This window comes from Balaenoptera physalus (genome assembly GCF_965194825.1).
Source record: "Balaenoptera physalus genome assembly, chromosome: 21".
Classification (NCBI taxonomy): Eukaryota; Metazoa; Chordata; class Mammalia; order Artiodactyla; family Balaenopteridae; genus Balaenoptera; species Balaenoptera physalus.
The window spans coordinates 30579870-30601251 of NC_138902.1; the positions used below are offsets into that span (position 1 = coordinate 30579870).

The following is a 21382-nucleotide window of genomic DNA, read 5'->3' on the forward strand; positions in this document are numbered from 1 at the left end:
TAGAGAGAGTTAAGAGCCAGTCAGAGGTTACCTTCTATACCTTTTATAATCTTTTCAAGAAGGATTCTGATTTCAGGTGGCCTACTTTTACCATAATACCACTGTTATCAGTAAAATTGTGTTCCCCCCCTAATTCTTATTTTGAAGTCCTAATTCCCAGGACCTCAGAATATGACCTTATTTGGAAATAGGTGGTTGTTAACTTAGTTAAGATGATGTCAGGCTGGGAGGAGGGGGGGCACTTAATCCAATGTGACTGGTGTCCTTATAAAAAGGAGAAATTTGGACACAGACACACATATGGAAAACACCATATAGAAAACACCATGTGAAGATAAAGGCAAAGATTGGGTGATGCATCTACAAGCCAAGGAGTGCCAAAGATTGCCAGCATTGGAAGCCAGGGGAGAGGCCTGGGACAGATTCTCCCTCCCAGCTCTCAGAAGGGACCAACCAGCTCTCAGAAGGGACCAACCACAACTAACCCCACCAACACCTCGATCTTGGACTTCTAGCTTCCAGAACTGTGAGATAATAAATTCCTGTTGTTTAAGTCATACAATTGGTGGTACTTCGTTATAGCAACTCTAGGAAACTAATAGACCCCCAGAGATTACCGTCATGGCTCTGCTACATTAATGGTTACTACTAAACCCCACACTTCATAGTAATTCTGCAATAACACAGTAGAGGTGCTGTCACTCCAATGTAGACATAAGATCATTGGGTGGATGATGATTTTATCCACATGAAAATATAATTATCCATGTGCTCTGTACTGCCTTTGAAGACAGTGCCGGTGCTAGTGACTCACACCTTCCTTGAGGAAACTGGCCGTTAGCAGTTACAGTGATGTTTCATCACCTTTGTCTTTCTGAGAGGCTACAAATATCCACCAGAGCATTGAGTGCACGGAATCTACCTGCTTTCTCCACGTGGTAATGACACAAACAATTAGCAGAGGAAGGCGTTTTTAGGAGCGTTCTGAAGCAGAAAGCTTAAGAAGAATTCTGCCTTCCCCATGTGTGCCAAGGTATTGATTACAGAGCATTGAAAACATCACAGAAGGATAGTTGACAAAGTGATTTCTAAACATCTGTATTTATAATGGATGATAAAAGTTTTGAGAAACTTTTCATGAGCGGTTGGAAAAGGGTGTGTTTCCTTCAGAGGATAAGTCATAAAAAGGGCGAGACCTGAACACAGCGTGGCTCGTCTGTGCAGGGAGTCTGCACTGACGCTGGTCTCAGACGCTCCCAGTGAACGCAGCCCTGCAATGCAGTGACAGTGCTTTCGGGAGACTGTTCTCCTCACATTTTCTAATAAAAGGTTGGCTCTGGATAAAGAGTAAAGGCCATGTAGTTGGCTTAGATCCTTAATGGCGTTGGTTTGGTGAAGGTTTATAGGTCTCTATTTAGCCAACCTAACACTTAATGTGCGGGGAATTTTTTTTTTCATAGTAACAGTCGTCACTGGCCAAGTACATCCTTGCCTACAGAATTAAGAGGAGCAGAGATGCACAGCCCTTCCCTCTTGCTGGCAGTGGCCGCCGACACTGTAAAAACTATGGTTATGACAAGATGACTTAGCACCGTCTCCTGAACCCTCGAATGTCCTCACACGATTTCTCCACATTCTTAGGGGATCAGTCCCCTTTTCGCCCTGTATCCACTGCCTTCTCTGCTCTCCATCACACAAATCCCTCTTCATCCCTTAAGCAGAGTTGGGCAGCTATTTCTAAGTAATCTCTTTGCCTCTTGACCTTGGGCCTCCATCCTCCCAGTTGGTGTCCTAAGGTGTTTTTGTTGAGTTTTTAATATGAAGGAGGTTTCCTCCCTGAGAGGTACATTGGGAAAAGCTCATAAAGGAATTGTTTTTCTCCCATTTTTATCTCCTTACTCTGAACACCTGTAAACTGAGGCCAGACCATTTATTTACATATCCTTATTATTTTCTTCTCTCTTTCTGTCTCTCTCTTTTTCTTTCTTTCCTTTCTTTACTTTTTGTCTAATCCTTTTTATCATAGTCAGACTATAAACTTCTTCAGGACAAAAACTTTCTCCTAGCTCCTGAGATAGCGTTAAGTATATTGTAGTTGCTCAACTAACATTTGTTGATAGATTGATTCTCTTCTCCTTTCCCACTTTCCCCACTCTGTCCTCCTTCCTTCCTTCTTCCTTTTTCCTCCTCTATTTTGAATAAGAATGACATATCATGATAATACAGTCTTTAATATGATCGTCATTTATGTAATTTTGCATAGACGTCTTCACATAATTATATCATAAAAAACTGTATATGTTTTATCAATTTAAATATATTTATGTGTTATTCTTTATTTAATCAGTATGTCTCTAACTTAGCTATTAAGGAAATCACGTTTCAGTAGGGTGGACATATTAATGCATTGAGTTTTTAGAGACATAGATTTCACAGGCACTTGGACTTTAATAAAAATATGTTGCATTAATGCATTAATTAAGAAAGGGAGAGGCAGAAATTGACAGAATTTCTTATGCAGATCATTGCTACTTTTTCCATCACAGAATTTTGCCTTTTTTATGTTATAGGAAGAACATAGAAACTATGATTTTTCACATTGTTTGGAAACAAATGGATAACAAGGAAATATCATATTGCATAAGTTGTATGATCAGAATAATGTATGACAGTGATAAGAAGAAATATTTTATTGAAACAGAAAGCTCAAGAGATTTGAAATCTTCCAATTTAAAACTGTAATCCTAGTATTAGAGTAGAGACACACTTTTCTTCCCCACTGACATGAAATAATAAAAACTACAACTGTAGGTTATTTTGTGATATTTGGAGAATAGGGAGGTAGATACGTAAAACACTCCAGTAAATAAGCGCAAAACTATCACTCTCGTAAGTTATCAGCATAATGTGTTGATTCTTAAAGAAGAAGAATAATGATAACAACAAGCATTGATTTTGCATTCTGTGCACCAGGTATAGTGCTAAGTGCTTTGCATATATTATCTCATTTACTCCTCACAATCACATCATGAGGTCAGGTCTCTTACTAGCTCTATTTTACAGGTGACAAAACTGAGGCTGAGAGGTAAAATGACCTCCCCAAGTTCATTTTTCTTTAAATGGCAGAACATGGGACTCAAACCCCTGTTTCTCTAACACCAGAAGTCAGGCAGTTAAAAATCTCTTTGATGTCTTAAAAAAAAGTTGACCTTTGATAGAACATAAAAATGGGGTGTTTGATGGGACGCTACTTCAAACTCATTTTAAACTCAATTATAAAAGACTTTGGAAGCTGGAGCAACGATGACTTAGAGGTTGGAGCCTTTTTACATCATGTGAGATTCAGTCCTTGAAGAACTGGTGTGAACTGGATCAAATGGATGCACAGTGATTGATGAGGTGCCCATGAGGTGCCACAAATACCCTGTCCACAGACCTGCAGAATCAGAAATCTTGCAAGGTCGTGGGACCCGGCAATGCACATTGGTAATAAGCTCCTCTTGGGAATCTTGTATAAACTAAAATTTAGAAGCCACTGTTTTAAGTACGGTTTCCTTCTCTTTAGAAGCAGGAAAATATTTCATTCAAATGTTTAAGTTTAAAAGAAAATCACTATAGGGACTTCCCTGGTGGTCCAGTGGTTGCGACTTTGCCTTCCAATGCAGGGGGTGTGAGTTCAATCCCTGGTCGGGGAGCTAAGATCACACATGCCTCATGGCCAAAAAACCAAAGCATAAAACAGAAGCAATGTTGTAACAAATTTAATAGAGACTTTAAATGGTCCACATCAAAAAAATATTAAAAAAAAAAAAAAGAAAATCACTGTAACTATGATATACCTGGAGTTGCAAACTAGTTGCAAACTAGTAGTTTTTGACTGGGTCAGGAGTGTGTGGTTTTCTCTTAAAGAGACTTTAAATGCCTGTACGTGGGGCGTGCACCTCCTGTTACGCTACACTGCCCACGACTTCCTAGCACGTTGTACTTCTTTTTTTTTTTTTTTTTTTAATCTATCTATGGCTGTGTTGGGTCCCCGTTTCCACGTGAGGGCTTTCTCCAACTGCGGCAAGTGGGGGCCACTCTTCATCACGGTGTGCGGGCCTCTCACCATCGCGGCCTCTCCCGTTGCGGAGCACAGGGTCCAGACGCGCAGGCTCAGTAACTGTGGCTCACGGGCCCAGCTGCTCCGTGGCATGTGGGATCCTCCCAGACCAGGGCTCGAACCCGTGTCCCCTGCATTGGCAGGCAGATTCTCAACCACTGCGCCACCAGGGAAGCCCTAGCACATTGTACTTTTAAGACTCCTGCCTAATCCCTGGAGATGGCTGGAAAGAAGAACGTCCTTTTAAATGGAATCCATGGGATACTGGGGTAAATGATGTCCCTTCTGGGGCCCTGTATGCCTGGCTCTCCCGCAGTGCTTTTGACTTGTCTCCATATTAGTTTTTCTCTTTGTTTGTGGGATTAGACAAGGAAGGATGTTTACTTTTTCTTTGTTTCTTCTTACCTCCCCAAATGACTCAAAGGGCATCCTCATATATCATTTGAGAGCTCAACCCTTTTTGATAAAGTAGAAGGGAAAGAATACACTAGAAATATGTACATTTTTCAGAAACTAGGGGAAGAGAAACAAAATTTACATTAAACTGAGAAAACATCATGGTATGTAGAACGGATCAGACTTCAGTGTCACTTGGTGATAAAAATTATAGGAATTATGTACCCCTTAAGAGGTTAGAGTATAACAACAGTAGGTATAATGGCTTTGGAAAGAAGAGCTAGATCAAAATTAATCAAGACACTTTTTGGGGGAAAAGATGACCTACTTGATGAATTAAAACTTAATGAAAAAATAATAAACATGACATATAACCTTAACTTTATTCAATCAATAATGAGAAGTAATTAGGCTTATATTTTCCAACTAAATACATGTAGCTTTCAAATTAAGACCTAATGGGATTTTTGACTCATATTTTACTTAATTAGGAGCCTTCAGTCAAGTACTGAGAGCTGAAAAATGTTTTTCGAATAAGTTAAGAAAACTAGACAAATAATAGACCAAATATATACATGAAAATAAAATAACATGACTTTAAAGTAGTGTAACAGATTCAATAAGAAGGAAAGGGCTTCCCTGGTGGCGCAGTGGTTGAAAGCCTGCCTGCTAATGCAGGGGACATGGGTTCGAGCCCTGGTCTGGGAAGATCCCACATGCCGCGGAGCAGCTGGGCCCGTGAGCCACAACTACTGAGTCTGCGCGTCTGGAGCCTGCGCTCCGCAACAAGAGAGGCCACGATAGTGACAGGCCCGCGCACCGCGATGAAGAGTGGCCCCCGCTTGCCGCAACTAGAGACAGCCCTCGCACAGAAACGAAGACCCAACACAGCCAAAAATAAATAAATAAATAAATAAATAAATAAATAAATTCTCAAAAAAAAAAATTAAAAAAATTAGAAGGAAAGTAAGAAATGGTATAACCTTCTTCGTGAGATTTTTCCTTGGTTTTTGAGCTTACAAAGAGCAGTTCCATATTTCCTCTACTGGTTGAGGACGACTTACTTGTGATTAGGATTCACTGAAAGAGTTAATGTCAGGGTCAACAATGGGTGAGTGTCCAAGGGGAGCCCACGATGTACTCAAAAGGGATTGTCAAAGTCACTCACTTAGAAATAAAGAAAAAGTCTTGTGATGCAACAAAAATTTTAAACGTGCCAATTAACCTATCACTTTTCCTAAGGAAACAACTAGTGATATTTGCAAAGGTAAACCTATAAAGATGTTTATCAGAGCAATGTTTAAACTAAACTAGTTTAAAATAGAAACAAACTATATTCCAAAATTAGTAGATTTGTTTTTTAAGTTTGACTCATACAATAGAATTTTGTGTGGTTATAAAAAAAATGTAGTGTGGACATTTCAAACTCAGCATGTCCAAAACTAAATTCTTTCCAATCAAATCTCCTTTCAACATCTACGTGAGTCAGTATTTCCACCACCCCTGAGATGATCATAACAGCAACTTAAAAACTGCCATCTATAACTCTCCCTCCCTGGCTTTTCACCTCCCACATCCAATACTGCAGCAAATCCTGTTGGCCCCAAGGCACTACCTCCAAGACATATCAGGAACTCACCTACTTCTCTCCATCTCCTCCACTGCCATCACCCTAGTCAAGACACTGTGACTTCTTCCCTGGAAACTATGATGGAGCCTCTTACCAATACCCTCATGGCATTGCAGCCAGGATAATAATTTTTTAAACGTTAAGTCAGACCATACCCACTCCTGTGTTTAAATCCATCCATGATCCTCCATTTGCTTCACACAATATCCCAAACAGGGCGTGCAATCTTGGGTGATGAAGTCCTTGCCTCGCTCTCCAATCCCATTTCACCCTACTCTCCATCTTACTTCCTGCCCTCCAGGAGGTGTTGGTTCTCCCTTAAAGTCTTCGTGTATGCTGTTCCCTGTGCCTGGACCCTTCCCTCCCATATACCACTCCTCCTTCTATCAAGTGAGTGACTTCTTATCCTTGACCTCCCCGCTTAAATCCTACTTTGTCAGAGGAAACTTCCATGCTCTGTGATATGGATTATGTCCTAATTTGTTCTTTCTTATAGTACCTTATAACCCTGCATCTGGACTCAATATTGCTTGTACATTTTGTAATTAAAATATCATTTGATATCACATTAAGATCTGCTTCACTCATTATATTGTAACCCCATTAAGATGGAATCATATTCGCTCCCATGTACCCTGGAACTACAGATACAGTACAGAGCCTGACACAATCGTCAATCAGTAAAATGTGTAGAATGGGTAAATGACATTTGACATTTAATAAATATCATAACATATTGCCAAAATGTACTTTTCAAATATACATTAATAAATATACCGATTTATATATATTTTGAACATGTGACTATGACTTTAAGAACATAAGCAAAAGTTCTTTTAATGGTTATCTCTAAGTAGTAGTATGCATTTAAAAATACATTTCTGTTTTCCAATTACCCATTGAGTATTTTCATCTTTAAAATTAGAAACAATGTTCTGTTTTTTTAAAGTGTGTCCCTTTCTTGTACTAATCTGAATTCTGACCACCTGCCATATCCTATGCTATATCTAGGGCTAGGGCTCCAAGATGTTGTGTTTATCAATCCACAGCCAATTGTACATACTCATATTTATGGACCAGTGACATCAGTGGATGTGTTAATTCTCAGAAAGCAGAATGACTGCTTTTGGGACAAAGTCCAAAGTGGCCTCAACAAATCCCACTGTGTACCAGGAAGTTAAACTAAGAATAAGACAACTGAATGTCATGGAGGCAAACAGAGCCATGTTCTCGTATCATGGCAAGTTTCTTTGTTTTTTGTTTTTTTGATTTCAGCATTCATTTGAACTGAAACGGTGGCATCTTTTGAGCATGAATATGGTCATTGTCTTAATGCCATGTGTATCTATTTAAAAGCCTTGCCAGCGTGATAATTGTGATTTTTCCATCCCTACGGCGAACCTTTGTTTCCCTGAACTCCTAAGGCACGTAACTTCTCTAGCCACTCATTAACACCACCCCTACACTCAGTAGTACATACTCCCCTCTTCTCTGTCAGCTGTGTCTCCTGAAGTAGACAGCAAGCTCCTTGAGGGCAGAAGAGCATCTTCTATATCTCTGTATACCTATCCTCACACACAGAGGGTTTTTGTGGTTTTGTTGATCATTCATTTCTCATTTCTCAAATATCTATAGACAATGACTCGGTTCACAGCTGTGCCCTAGGCTATGGAGCCAGAGTAAAGGACAGCACAGACCAGGTCTCTGCTTTCGTGCTGCTTCCATTCTAATGGTGTAACACATATTACAGAGGAATTAATTAATATGTGGTAATTTCTTTTTTCCTTAAAAATTTTCTATTAAAATATAATTGATATGCAATATCATATTAGTTTAAGATGTGCATCATAGTGATTTGATAGTTATATATCTTGAAATGGTCACCAGGAAAAGTCTAGTTACCATCAGTCCCACACAAAGTTATTACGAAAGTTATTGTCATCTATATTCCCTATGCTGTATATTATATCCCATGACTTCCTTTATTTTATAACTGGAAGTTTCTACCTCTTAATCTATGGTACTTTCTTGATTGAGCTTCTGTAGGAAATTCTTGTCCTGAGAATGAAATGCTTTAAGGATTTAGGAAAGTATCTAAGAAAATAAGAGACATTTTTTCTTTCTTGGTTTTTTAAAAATAAAATTTAGATTTTCTTTTTAAGTTTAAGAAGCTAATTTAGAACCCTAATACCATATCTAAGGAAGTAGGTAGAGGAGAGATCTTTGTCTCCTTTTGTGCCTTTTTTACTTATAAATCTAGTATGTTGTTAAGCCTACATTCCAGAGTAATCATCACCATGGAAATGAGTATTCATTGACTATCAGGTCTCAAGCAGAGTTTCATAAATGTTTTATAAGAAGGTTTATATAAAAATGTATTATGACTGATCCAAGAGAATAAGTTCTTCAGGAAAGGATGCAGGGCTTACTGTTCTAACTTGAGCCACATAGATATAAGGCTGGCCAGAATAGAAGAATATGGAAGAATGCAGGATGGACATTCAACTTTATTTCCTTTAATCCTTATGCCCTCAGTGAGAGTTAGTCATTGTTATTGCCATTTTACAGAGGAGAAAACTAAAGCTCAGAGAGATTAATAGCTTTCCCTTTTCCTTGTATTTAGAAAGCTTCAGCCAGGGTTTGTATCTAACTTCAAAGTCCTAACTCATTGAGTTAGGAGTAAGATAATGTGAATTTTAAATTTCACTTCTCTCAATTTATGATCTTGAAGCCTTAAGCAGGTAACTATACTTCCTAGATCTTCCTTTCCTGATTTATAAATGAGAATAATAATATCTATTTCATATGAGAATATCAATTTTTAAAGGAAAAGCTGTGTGAAATCACTTTGTAATCCATATAATTCTCTGGGAACTATAACAATTACTACATGTTAATACAGAAAGTCTATAAAGTTTAAAATAAAAAGGTTTTCTGAAAAAATGGAGAGGAAATTATAATCAACTACATTTATGGAGGAAGGAGGGGGTCAATAGCTGTCATTAATTACAAATAATAAAACAAGAAGGAAAGCAGCAGAAATGTGATATCTTGGTTGTGACGGGTCCTGGAAAAAATTAGAAAATCACCAGAATATGATTCATTCCTAGGAATTCAAGGTGTAAGAGTTAGAAGGAACCTTCGAAGGAGGAACTGGGGTCTCGGGGGGTTCCATGACTTGCTCAGAGCCAGAGGCAGAATCAAGACCCTGGTGTGGTCCCCCAGCCACTAGTACATTATAAATCATTTCAAGTAATGGCAGGTGATGGGGGCTGAGGCAGTGCGAGGGATTACTGAGAACCACCATTATCAACAACCTGACGGAAGAAAATTAAATTGATGTCTTAGAATTGTTTTATAATGAAGAATAATCACACAGTAGAGTTAACCATGACCTGTAAAGCTAAGCGCATGACCCCCCAGAGAGCCACCACCGTAGGTAAACCTCACTGTATGCAGCTATCTTGTGCCTGATTAGGGCTGTGGTGACTGGTAGCTGAGAACTAACTGAATCTGTTCATAAGATGAAGAACACTTTGCATGACGTGAACAGCTCCTATTTTCCCAATGCTAACCAGTGTTTCAAGCTATAGAGTGGCTTAGTGCAATTGGTGATGTTCCTGTAACAGGTAGATCCAAAAGTAGAGCGTCTGAATACGCCAATATCTAGGAGCAAAGGCTCTGAAGAATGTTGTTACTCGAAGTGCTAAGGAATGCAGGACTACTTCTTTTCAAGAAGGCCCAAAGCATCCCTGTGAAATCCTAGCAGGCTTGTAAGCACCCTGCATTAAAGAATTGGCTAAAAATAGCAACCTGTTGGTGGTAGGCTGATAAAAGAATAAATGTCAGTTGCTTTGTGGTAGCCTGTGAGCTCAGGATCATTATAAACCTGTGTCTTCCAATGGATATTCTCTCTTTTCTTACTATGCCAATTAAAATAGATCCCATTCCTTTTTTCTCTCCCTCTCTCTCCAAACTTTGTTGTTAGACATATTCTTCCAGGATAATAGGGAGACATTTAATAAAATCTTTTTCCAAATTCACCATTCCCAAGGATTTAAGTTTCTCATCTTCACGTCCGTAGACAACTCATTATTAGGAGATGGTTAACTTGATCAGCTCCATAAGAGATGAGATTCAATTTTCAAGTGACATTTTAAAAAGTAAAAAAAAAAAACAAAAAAAAACCCTACACTGATTGTTAAGTACCTACAAATATGCTCAGCTAATCCTCATGGTATTGGTGTTATCCCCAATTTAGAAATGGCTAAGTGGAGAAAGATTAAAGCTGCCCAGGAAAAGATTAAAGGGTAGCTGTCTAATGTCTCTGGGAAAGAGAACCATGGAAAACTGAAACCCACAAATAGTACAGAAATACTACTTAAGCCAAGAGCTATCTGGTTTACCTGCTTTCTGCCTCTCTGATCTTCTGCATCCTCAGTGAAGCGGAAGTCAGACTGGCTATTGACAAGAAAGGTGTCAGCATTCTCCTCCAAGTCCTCTGCCTCTCATGGGCTGAGGGGCTCTTATCAAAAGTGGAAGTCCCCCAGTTTTCTTTCATATTAATATTCAAACCCCCATGACAGCAAGTCTCGTTGAATGGATCACTGAAAAGCATTTTGATGACCCATCTTTAGAACTATCATATTCTGTGAATTTGTGCCGGTGACTTTTCTTATAATTTTCTCATCAGAAAAAGAGAGAATAGTAACATTCTCTCCTTTCCTTTTAATCAAGATTCAAAATTCAAAATGTTGCATTGACTCAAAATTCAAAATGTTGCATTGATTCAAAATTCAATATTTTGAATTGATTCAAAAATTCAAAATTAACTTGATTAAGTTCCAAGATTTAATGTCTTGAGTCTCTGAAACAGCCTAGCTTCTTGAGGGAAACTAGTGAAAATTCACAAATACACTATTTTCTCGTAAATTTCTTTTGAGTTGCCAATTAAAAAATAAAATTAAAATAGTCAAGATTTAAGTTACATCACACTTGGAACGTTGAGTGGCCAGACTCTCTCAGACATACACACTCTATTCTGCTCTATTTTTTCCCTTTCAACCACTTGAGCACTTTTAGGAAGGATGGAATGGGGGTACTTTGTGTGGCAACGCTAGACTAAGCAGGATCTGTTACAAGTTCCCCGGTTGGAAAAGTACCCTTCTTTCAGCACTATTGTACATCAGCTGTCTCCAGTTACAGCCAAAGTAGGTGTGTAATATATGACTGGACTTGCTACTAATACAGGGACACAAATCCTGGGACAGAGACACCTTGTGCTACAGTAAATTGATCTGCCCCAGGCTTCCATTAAGTCATCCGGCTCACAAAATGGGAGCTCACATCAGAGATGGTGGGAATTGGTTTGAGTTCTGATTTTTATCTGGCCATTCAAGATCTGTAAAAGGAGTGAATTTAAAAGTTTTCTTTTATAGAAACTATGAAGACCAATTTAAATATCCCAAACAGCCTGAATTTAGAACTATGAGTCTAAGATTTTGCTACTTTAATATTTAAAACAGTGTGACATAAAAATCTAATTTGCTTATCAATTTTTATCTAATTTTATAATATTTCCTCTTAGAATTACTTTTAAGCCAATGCGAATGACACACAGTTTGCATTTCCTTAAATGGAAATGCTAATACTATCCGTATTATTGAGCAAGATTAATAAGGAAGGTGACATCTGAAGTTAATTCATTTCTTTGACTAACAGTTCAGAACAGTAGTCGAATTTTTTTGCATGTTAGTAGAATCTGAAATATATGTTCATACTGTCAGAAATCATTTACCCTATTTTCTGAGTTAATATCAAGCTGATGGGAAATTATATATGTAAAAGGCATTGCAAGTGAGCCTAGAAACATTATGATAAAAGTGGTAGATGTCATTGTGACTACGTAAGAAAGGTAAGACGTGGGAAAAGCAAAGCCAATACTTCACTTATGTAATTCAACATGTAATTTTCAGCATTAGATATGTGTCACCTTGGGCTGGGTTCCCCAGAGGTGCACGGTGTGGAAAGATGACAGGAAGACACCACTGAAATAAAAATTAAAGAGAAGCTAAAAAGGCTACTAATAAGCAGTGGAGCAAGCCCACTGTACCATGTCTTTCAAGTTATCTCAATATAATACCATGTCTCTGTGAAGTAGTTAAATAGCCTACATGTGTCAAATTGCTTGTAGTATAGTATTTATTTTACTTTTCTCACTTTGACTGATTTTCCAGACCAGAAATTAATTCTAATTAAAAAAAAAACTCTACAGACAAACGGCTCCCATTGAAAACCACTAATCAAAGGGAGATGTACTGGGAGTGACATATCTTGGGCATCAAATGCTCAATTCACATACCAGGTCACTTCAAGAATCAGCCTATAGGGCTTCCCTGGTGGCGCAGTGGTTGAGAGTCTGCCTGCCAATGCAGGGGACACGGGTTCGAGCCCTGGTCTGGGAGGATCCCACATGCCGCGGAGCAACTAAGCCCATGAGCCACAACTACTGAGCCTGCGCGTCTGGAGCCTGTGCTCCGCAACAAGAGAGGCCGCGATAGTGAGAGGCCCGCGCACCGCGATGAGGAGTGGCCCCCGCTCGCCGCAACTGGAGAAAGCCCTCGCACAGAAACGAAGACCCAACACAGCCAAAAATAAACATAATAAATAAATAATAAATAAAAATTAAAAAAAAAAAAAAAAAGAATCAGCCTATAAAAAGAGCCTCCTTGAATTAGGTGGCTAATTTGATCAACTCTGATAATAATTATTAAAGAATTGCCTCACTGTGCTTCTCTGAGCAGGTGACTGGTGGCTTTAACTCGAAAGTGACCTTGGGCATGACGGGCACTATGACTGATGTGTTCAGGATAACTGCAAGCCATTCTTCCAGCTATGACTTCTGGTCACTGCCTCGAGGGGAAGCCACACCGATACAAACATTTCCTAGGCGGAAACAGGCCAAATAACATTGTGATGACCCTATTTTTCTAATTTAGTTCCAATGATTTGGAACAGAAGGCCACCACGCTCTGCTTGGACTCTGAAATAACCTCCCAGTTTAGTGTTTCTGCATTCACCCTTGTTTCCATCTAGTCCACTATTCATATTGCAACTTAATGGCCCTTTTACAATGAAAAAAATAGAGTCTTGTCATTCTCTGTTTTGAAACCCTTCAGCAGCTTTCTGACCCATTAGACCCTATGTGATCTAGCCTCTCCTTATTTATCCAACCTCATTTTATTCATTTTTTTAGCTTTATTGAGGTATAAATTGATAAACAAAAATCTGCACATATTTAATGTGTATGTTTTGATGAGTTTGGACATATGCCTGCATCTGTGACAGCATCATCCCAATCAAGATACTAAATATATCCATCACCTCTAAAAATTTCTTTGTGTTCTTTTGTGTTTTGTTTTGGTGTGGTAAGAACACTTAACATGAGTTCTATCCTCTTAATATATGTTAAAGTGCCCAGTAGGGTATTAACTATAGGCACTGTGTTGTACAGCAGGTCTTCAGAGCGGATTCATCTTGCACCAGAGAAACTTTACACCCACTGAGCAACTATTCCCAATTTCTCCTCCCACCCCCGCCCAGGTCCCTGGTAACCACCATTCTATTCTCTGCTTCTACGAATTTGACTATTTTAGATCACTGGTGTAAATGAAATCAGGCAATATTTGTCCTTCTGTGACTGGCTCATTTCACCTGGCCTAGTGTCCTCGAGGTTTCACCTGTGTTGTTGCAAATGGTAGGATTTCCTTCTTTTTTAAGACTGAATATTCCATTATATATACTCCCTTTCCTTCATCATATATATCAATGAACATTTAGATTGTTCCCATATCTTGGCTATTGTGAATAGTGCTGCAAATAACATGGGTATGCAGATATCTCTCTGGGATCTTGATTTCAATTCTTTTGGATTTATATGCAGGAGTGGGATGGCTGGATCATATGGTAGTTCAACTTTTAATTTTTGAGGAACCCCCATACTGTTTCCCAAAGTGCCTGCACCATTCTATCTTCCCACCAACTATACACAAGTGCTGTACTTTCTCTACGTCCTCACCAACACTTATCTAATTTTGTTATAATAGCCATCGTAATAGGCATGAGGTGATATCTCATTGTGGTTTTGATCTACATTTTTCTTTATGACAAGTAACACTGAGTACCTTTTCATACACCTTATCCAATCTCATTTTAAACCACCCGCCATTTCACTGCTATCTTGGTACACAAGTTCATATAAACCTCCCACCATGGGGCCTTTCCATGTGCTACTTCTTACTCCAACCTCCTTTCATGTAGTTAACTCCACATTCTTCATATTCCAGCTCAAATGTTGCTCCTCATACAAGACGGCCAGATGTCAAACAGTCAAGTTATCAGTGTTAGTTTTCATGTTTGTTTGTTTAACCCTCTTATAGAGCTATGTCCCTTTCATTCAGAACATTTATTTTGCTCTGCAATTATACATTCACTGGAGCAATTATTTGATTAATGTCTCTCCTCCAATAGACCCTAAAGCCTCTCCAGGCAAGACCTATTAATTTTTTCTCTCTGGTATAAGTCTAGCACATAGGAAATTCTTAATAAATATTTCTAAAAGAAAAGAAGAAGCAAAAGAGATGGAGGGAGGAAGGAAGGGAGAGGGAAGAAATGTAAAAAAGCAAAGCAAAAAAAAAAAAAAAAAGATGTCCAGTGTCAGTGTGTGACTGCAATCCAACCTGCTTGTCTTTACTCTCCTGCTCCTACACAGTCTCACTAAAGAGATGATTTTTTTTTTCAATGCACAATGATTTTTCCATGCCATCATAATGATCTTTGGAGTTGATTATCCTTTAGGCTTCTAGTCAATAGGCAAAATGTTCCCAAGACTTCCATTTTAAGAAAATGCTTTGCAAGGTGTTAGATAAAACATGTATGGAGCATATGTGAATGCCCTTAGAGACAGACTCATGGGAGATGAAATTGAACACAGCAAAACTCGCTTCGAAAACAAATGCTCCATTCAGCTCTCTCTTAAAGCCACTGTTCATTTGGTTCACTTGATTACATAAAAATTTTGTTGAAAGCAATATAAAGGCCAAAAAACCTTTCAGAATAATGTGAAAAATTGAAAAGTGATACCTGGGCCCTTGTTCTACAGAACATCCTTTCAGACGAAAGCCCTTTGTCTTCCCTGTCCTTCACGTCTCCAGTGCTGTGATTCATTACACAGTCCATCTTCATTTACAATCCTTTTGCCATGCCTTGTTGCTGAAGGAGATGGAAAGAAATCCATTAGACACAAGCCTGGCTTTCTTTTACCAGCAGGCATCAAACAGCCTTATAAAGTCATTTCCTATTAATTACAAATTGATTGTGTATGAACATTTCAACACTATTTTTCAAATGATTGTAAACAAGCTATGATTGGTTAAGAGGTCAGATAAAGATGGCGGGACAGGAAGAGGGAAAGGGAGGGGCAGAGAAGTGAAACAAAGCCGCCTGACAGTCAGGCTTCGTGGTATTTATAAATGTCGATTGGCACTGAATGACGGGTGAGTTTCAGAAACCTCAAAACCCAAAGAATGCATAATGTTAACTTAATAGATTCTTTCAGGCCTGGGTTACCACAGTATTTACTGTAATCATACACTCATGGTAATAACATAACAGTACCTTTCATCCCCAAATCTCAGATATTTTCACATTTATAAACCATCAATCTCTGAACCAGCTGCTGAATAACATTCCAGTATGTGCCTATATAACTTGTTAGAAAACAAGGCTATGCGTGGCTTCTCTAAGATAACATATTAGAATGGCAACTCTGTAGACTAGATTATCAAAGCATACTTTTAAGAAAGAGTGAAATAATGAAGACATTCTGTATATAGAAATTACACTGGAATGGGAGAATGATACTGTAACAAATTTTTCAACTGAGATTTACTGAAACAATGGAATGCAATGATACAAGATTATTCTTCTTTTTCCAAAGTTAAAAGGAAAGAAAATATACTCATTTCTAAGTTGCCCAGAAAAAAATGGACATTCAGTTTGGTGTTTGAATCTTTGTGTTTTGTGTGTTTCCTTGCTTATAGCCGGATGTTGCAACTTTGGCAAAGCTAGAGCAAGCCTGTTATCGACCACAGTGAAAACAACCCACTTACAGACTCATGGAATTTCAGACTAGAAAGGGAATACTTTAAGACGAATCTATTTTGGTACTCCAAATTTTCTTTTGCTTTCTTTTTTTTTTTTTTTGGTTAATGTTTGTGTATAAATAGTTGTACATATTTGAAGGTATGTGTGTTGAAAACCTTGGGCAAAGTGTATAGTTTTATGAGGAGCTGCTACAATTAAATTCAGTGTGACTTAGAGTTAACCAACTCCCATAGGGGGTATTATAAAGATTAAGTTATGTTTGCTACATGAACTTTCTAAAAAATTTAACCTTCAAAGCTCAAAAAAATATTTTTCTGGGAATATAGTCAAAGTAAATCACTGCAATGAATGAGTCTTTGAAAAGTCGTTCATACATCCTAAAATCCAGAATGATGAAATCAACTCTAGTTTTAAGATCCCAAAGAAAGACATTTCTTGCTGTTAAGAAATCATTCCCTCTAACGGCTGCCTTGCTGGGATGACCAACATATCACCATGCTCTTTAGAGTCTGATCTAATGAAATCCTCACAAAGAAATGAGAAAAGCATTAGCGGTAGGTGATTGCTTAAGGCTTTTAATTCAATTACTGAGATCAGATAAAAGCAGAGTACAGATTCTGAGTTTAAACTGAATTCTATCCTAACTATATTGGTTTAGATGTGTCTTAAAAGAATCACTTGGTGAATCCTTAGATATGGCTTTATCAGATACTTAAAAAAGAAATCCAGATGTTGTCCCATGAGGTCAATCTAAATCAAGGTATACAAACATTCAAAAAAGTTTTGGTCAGAATGAACTTCAGTTACAATGCTTTATTGGATGCCATTTAACATCTTTTAGAAACTGGCTTTATTTCATTTATGTTTATTTGTTCCATAAATAGAAGTGATAATCATGACTGTTTTATATAATGCTTGTTTATGTAATAAGGTATAACTGTGCAGTGGGTCCCAGGAACATTATTATATTTGTTTGCTTCTGTTTTCCCAAACAGATGAAAGAAGCAAAACATACTTGTACATTTTTAAAGTTTATTATAGTGTTTGGATTGCCATTCAAATTGAATCAATTTCAACACAGCAAGACATTTCTAAATTCAATCCTACAGCACTTTAGTAAGTGAAAACAATATTTTTCATGAGTCATTCTTTGAATTACAAAATGTTCATCATCCAGGAGGGTTTATTGTATCCATAAAATGAATGCGACACAATAATAGGTGTTAATGTCAGCAGTATCTGGCTGTTTATTTGGCAGCATTCAATACTGAAAGGTTAGTGCTTAATGCTTCCATGTGTTGTCTAACATTTCAAAGTATTCATGCTATCAAGTGCTTAGTCAGTGGGTCAAGTTTTTTTCTCGCTATTCTCCAGAGCAAAAAAAAAAAAAATCTAAGTTTATTTTCCTTTATAATCAACATAGTGAAATGGAGGATTAAAAAAAAAAAAAAAGCAGCTGCCAGGATCTCAGTGGTAATCATGGTTTTTTCCACCTAGGTTAAGCTTCTCATTTTACATACACTCCATCCTCTCCTACTTTGACCAAGTAGAAACTCTTAAAGATGGAAAGTACCCATCTTTAGGTACCTATAAAGTATATCAACTAAACTGCATTGCAGAATATTTACATTCTATAACAATACATACTGTCCTTCCTGACTGTTAAGACATATGGATAGGACTTATATTTTAACACTCTAGAATAACCTAGAGGCTTTGTCCTACTAAAATAAATTTCTTCCTTACTCCAGTTGAGAAAGGATAAAGTATACAAAGTATTTTTATATCCACATTATTGACTACTAATTTTCGTAAATTGCTACACTTAATCTCCAAGTAGAACCAAAATCAGTTCTTCATAAAAACAACAAAGAGATTTTTTGAGAATTAAGGAGATAACTTTATATCATTAATTACGTCAAATTTTACTTATTAATTTATTCTGCCTCAGAAAGAAATTAAATTAACAGGACTAGCAATCAAGATAGACAGCTCGCGCTTCCCTGGTGGCGCAGTGGTTGAGAATCTGCCTGCCAATGCAGGGGACACGGGTTCGTGCCCTGGTCTGGGAAGATCCCACATGCCGCGGAGCGACTGGGCCCGTGCGCCACAACTACTGAGCCTGTGCGTCTGGAGCCTGTGCTCCGCAACAAGAGAGGCCGCGACAGTGAGGCCCGCGCACCGTGATGAAGAGTGGCCCCCACTTGCCGCAACTGGAGACAGCCCTCGCACAGAAACGAAGACCCAACACAGCCATAAATAAATAAAAAACAACAACAACAAAAAAAACTTGTTTAGCAAAAGTCACATGGGACCTCCTAACTGCCAAGTCTGTTAAAAAAAAAGACAGACAGTTCTACACGCACTTTTATTGTTTGATCAAAACCAGTGCTCTTCATTTTCCTCATCTGTTTATTCAGAATAAAATACCTGCCCAGTAGATACAGTATGAGAATGAAAATATGAATTTAGGTGGAAAGCTTTAAGAATAAAAGGATTATACTATATTAGCTTTATCATAAAATATGTAAAGGGCTCACCAACTATTTGCCACAGTGAGCGATCCTTGGTTCTAGAATTTAAGGTTAAAAATTAAGTCTCTTGGGACTTCCCTGGTGGTCCAGTGGTAGAGAATCCGCCTTGCAGCGCAGGGGACGCGGGTGTGACACCTGGTCAGGGAACTAAGATCCCACATGCCGCGGGGCAACTAAGCCCGCGCACCGCAAGTACTGAGCTCGCGCCCCTCAACTAGAGCCTGCGTGCCGCAAACTACAGAGCCCACGCTCCCTGGAGCCTGTGCGCCACAACTGGAGAAGAGAAGCCCGCGCACCACAGCGAAAGATCCCGCACGCCTCAGCAAAGATCCCACATGCCGCAACTAAGATCCGACGCAGCCAAAAAATAAATTAATTAATTAATAAAATTTTTTTAAAAATTAAGGCTCTTTATTCTTAATGTATCCTTACAATAAGGTTCCCAAATTGTGTAGCTCACTATAGACTTAGCATTGTATGGGCTTCTGAGTTCTGGATAAAATTTGATTAAGTGTTGGGGAAAATGGATGGAAAGAATCCTTCAATGAATAAAATAAGAATTGTTAAATGATTGAGAATAATATCCAAGTATACTAATATCCAGACCAATTAAGCACAAAATCTCTACAGAGATTTTTCTTGAAGTTTGACAGAGTAAATGTAACACATTTGGGGGAAAACGGATGAGAACTGATCAGTTAATTTACTCAGTATACATGTTTTAGGATATGTAAAGCAGAAAAGGGGCGTCCATTAGGACTGCAAAGTAGAAATGATGGTAGCAGAGGAAGAAAGGAAGCAGGAGAATGGAACGGAATAAGTAATGGAGCTGGATGGATACCTGGGAGGGAGGAAGTCAGACAATGGTGACAGCTGTGGGAATGAATAAAATGGACAGAATTGAGAAATATATACTTTATCATCTGAATCTGGACACTTTTGAGAACGAAATAATATGCTGGGACAACAGGCATAAACCAGACTGCCCTGGGCAAAGCAGACTTAAGGATACTGTCCATAGAGATAATAGATCATATTAGCCATGATTGAACTTAAAGGGTGAGATAAAATCACAGGAAAAAATATATTAAGAAAAAAACAATGAAAGAGGATTAGCCCAATCAGATTTAAAAACATGTATTACACAGCAACAATAAATTAAACAGTGTGGTATTATTGGGTGTTAGTCTCCCAACTTCCACTAAGGGCTGTTAAACCTGTTGCCAAGTCAGTTAAGTGCTAAGACATATGATGGGACTGTACTAAACCAGCTGTGCTATATAGCCACACTCTAAGCATTTCATAGCAAGTAAAATCTTATGGGCGATGCCACTCAATATTTTATTCTTTCATTCATTCAATAAAATATGTTTCTTATACAGAATTTTAGACTACAGAGCTCTAAATGAGATAGTGTGTATACATTGGTATTGTCATACATCGGTGGACATCTGTATGTATTTTACATATTTATATATATAGTTTATATACAGTTTATATCTTTACATATGAAGTTTATAAACTTCCAAAAATATGTATATACACACACGCTGGATTTGAGATGATACTTCTTATAGTTTCTCACCATAAAAATTAACATTGTAACACCAAAAGGCAACTCTGGGAAACAGACTACCAAGGAAATTTAATCTGAACCTCCACTATCCCATGGTCTGGCTTCAACCAACAATGACCACTGAGTGTCTGAAGGAGTGGATGGACAACGAATCTTCCCAACAATTCCACATAAATACTGAATATTTCTCTCAAGTGGTGTAATAATTAAAAGCCATTTATTAGAAGGAAGATCTTTGCCTTTTCATATATAGATATAATATTATCATATTCATATGTATCAGTCCTGCATATAATCCAAGATACGTGTAGAATCATATGAAGAATGGGCAAATTTCATTCATTTATTTATTGATGGTTATTTCTTTATAGCATGCTACAGTAGGTATTTCCTTAAGCTATGCTTTATGAATGACAACTTTACAAATAACTTCAATAATATCTATTTCATTTCCCAAAAATAGTCTTGCTAAAAAACGATTTAAAATTTTCTGGTTTGGACTCAGATATCTTAACAAATAATTATAATTAACTTACCAATGTCTGTAAAAGGTTAATTCAAATAAGCATTGATAAATAAATAACAAAAGTTGTTCCATTTTTGGATGGAGCGGCTTAGTAAATCTAGAGAGGTATAAAAAAAATCATTGCTTGTAAGAGCAAACAGCAATAATTTCTTGCATCTATATAGATGAGATAGCTTTTATATTCTGCGTGTGAACACTGGGCATAAACTAAGCTGACGTTTTCCTATCTCCCCTTTAGCGATCATTTTTCCTCCAAAGCATTTGCTTGAGGATAACGCCCACAGTCCACACTCAGCCATCTCCAGGGCAGACAATAGGGTTTCACTGCCCTTCCTACACACCTTCCTGACCTTGACACGTTGGAGCATTTTTAATCAAAATCTCCCAGTTTTTTCCTAGAATAACTTTGATATTTACTTTGCTCTGTTTTTACCTGAGTAAATGTGAGAGTGGC

General features: G+C 37.9%; 1 protein-coding gene across 1 annotated transcript in view; it reads right to left on the bottom strand.

Moving 5' to 3' along the window:
- TLR3 (toll like receptor 3) overlaps window positions 1–21382 on the bottom strand; it is a 358863-nt gene that overhangs the window by 94238 nt on the left and 243243 nt on the right. Inside the window, exon 5 of the mRNA XM_082444780.1 lies at window positions 15270–15398. Coding sequence (XP_082300906.1) covers window positions 15270–15371 — 102 coding nt within the window. The 5' untranslated portion in view covers window positions 15372–15398. The remainder of the gene's footprint in view (window positions 1–15269; window positions 15399–21382) is intronic.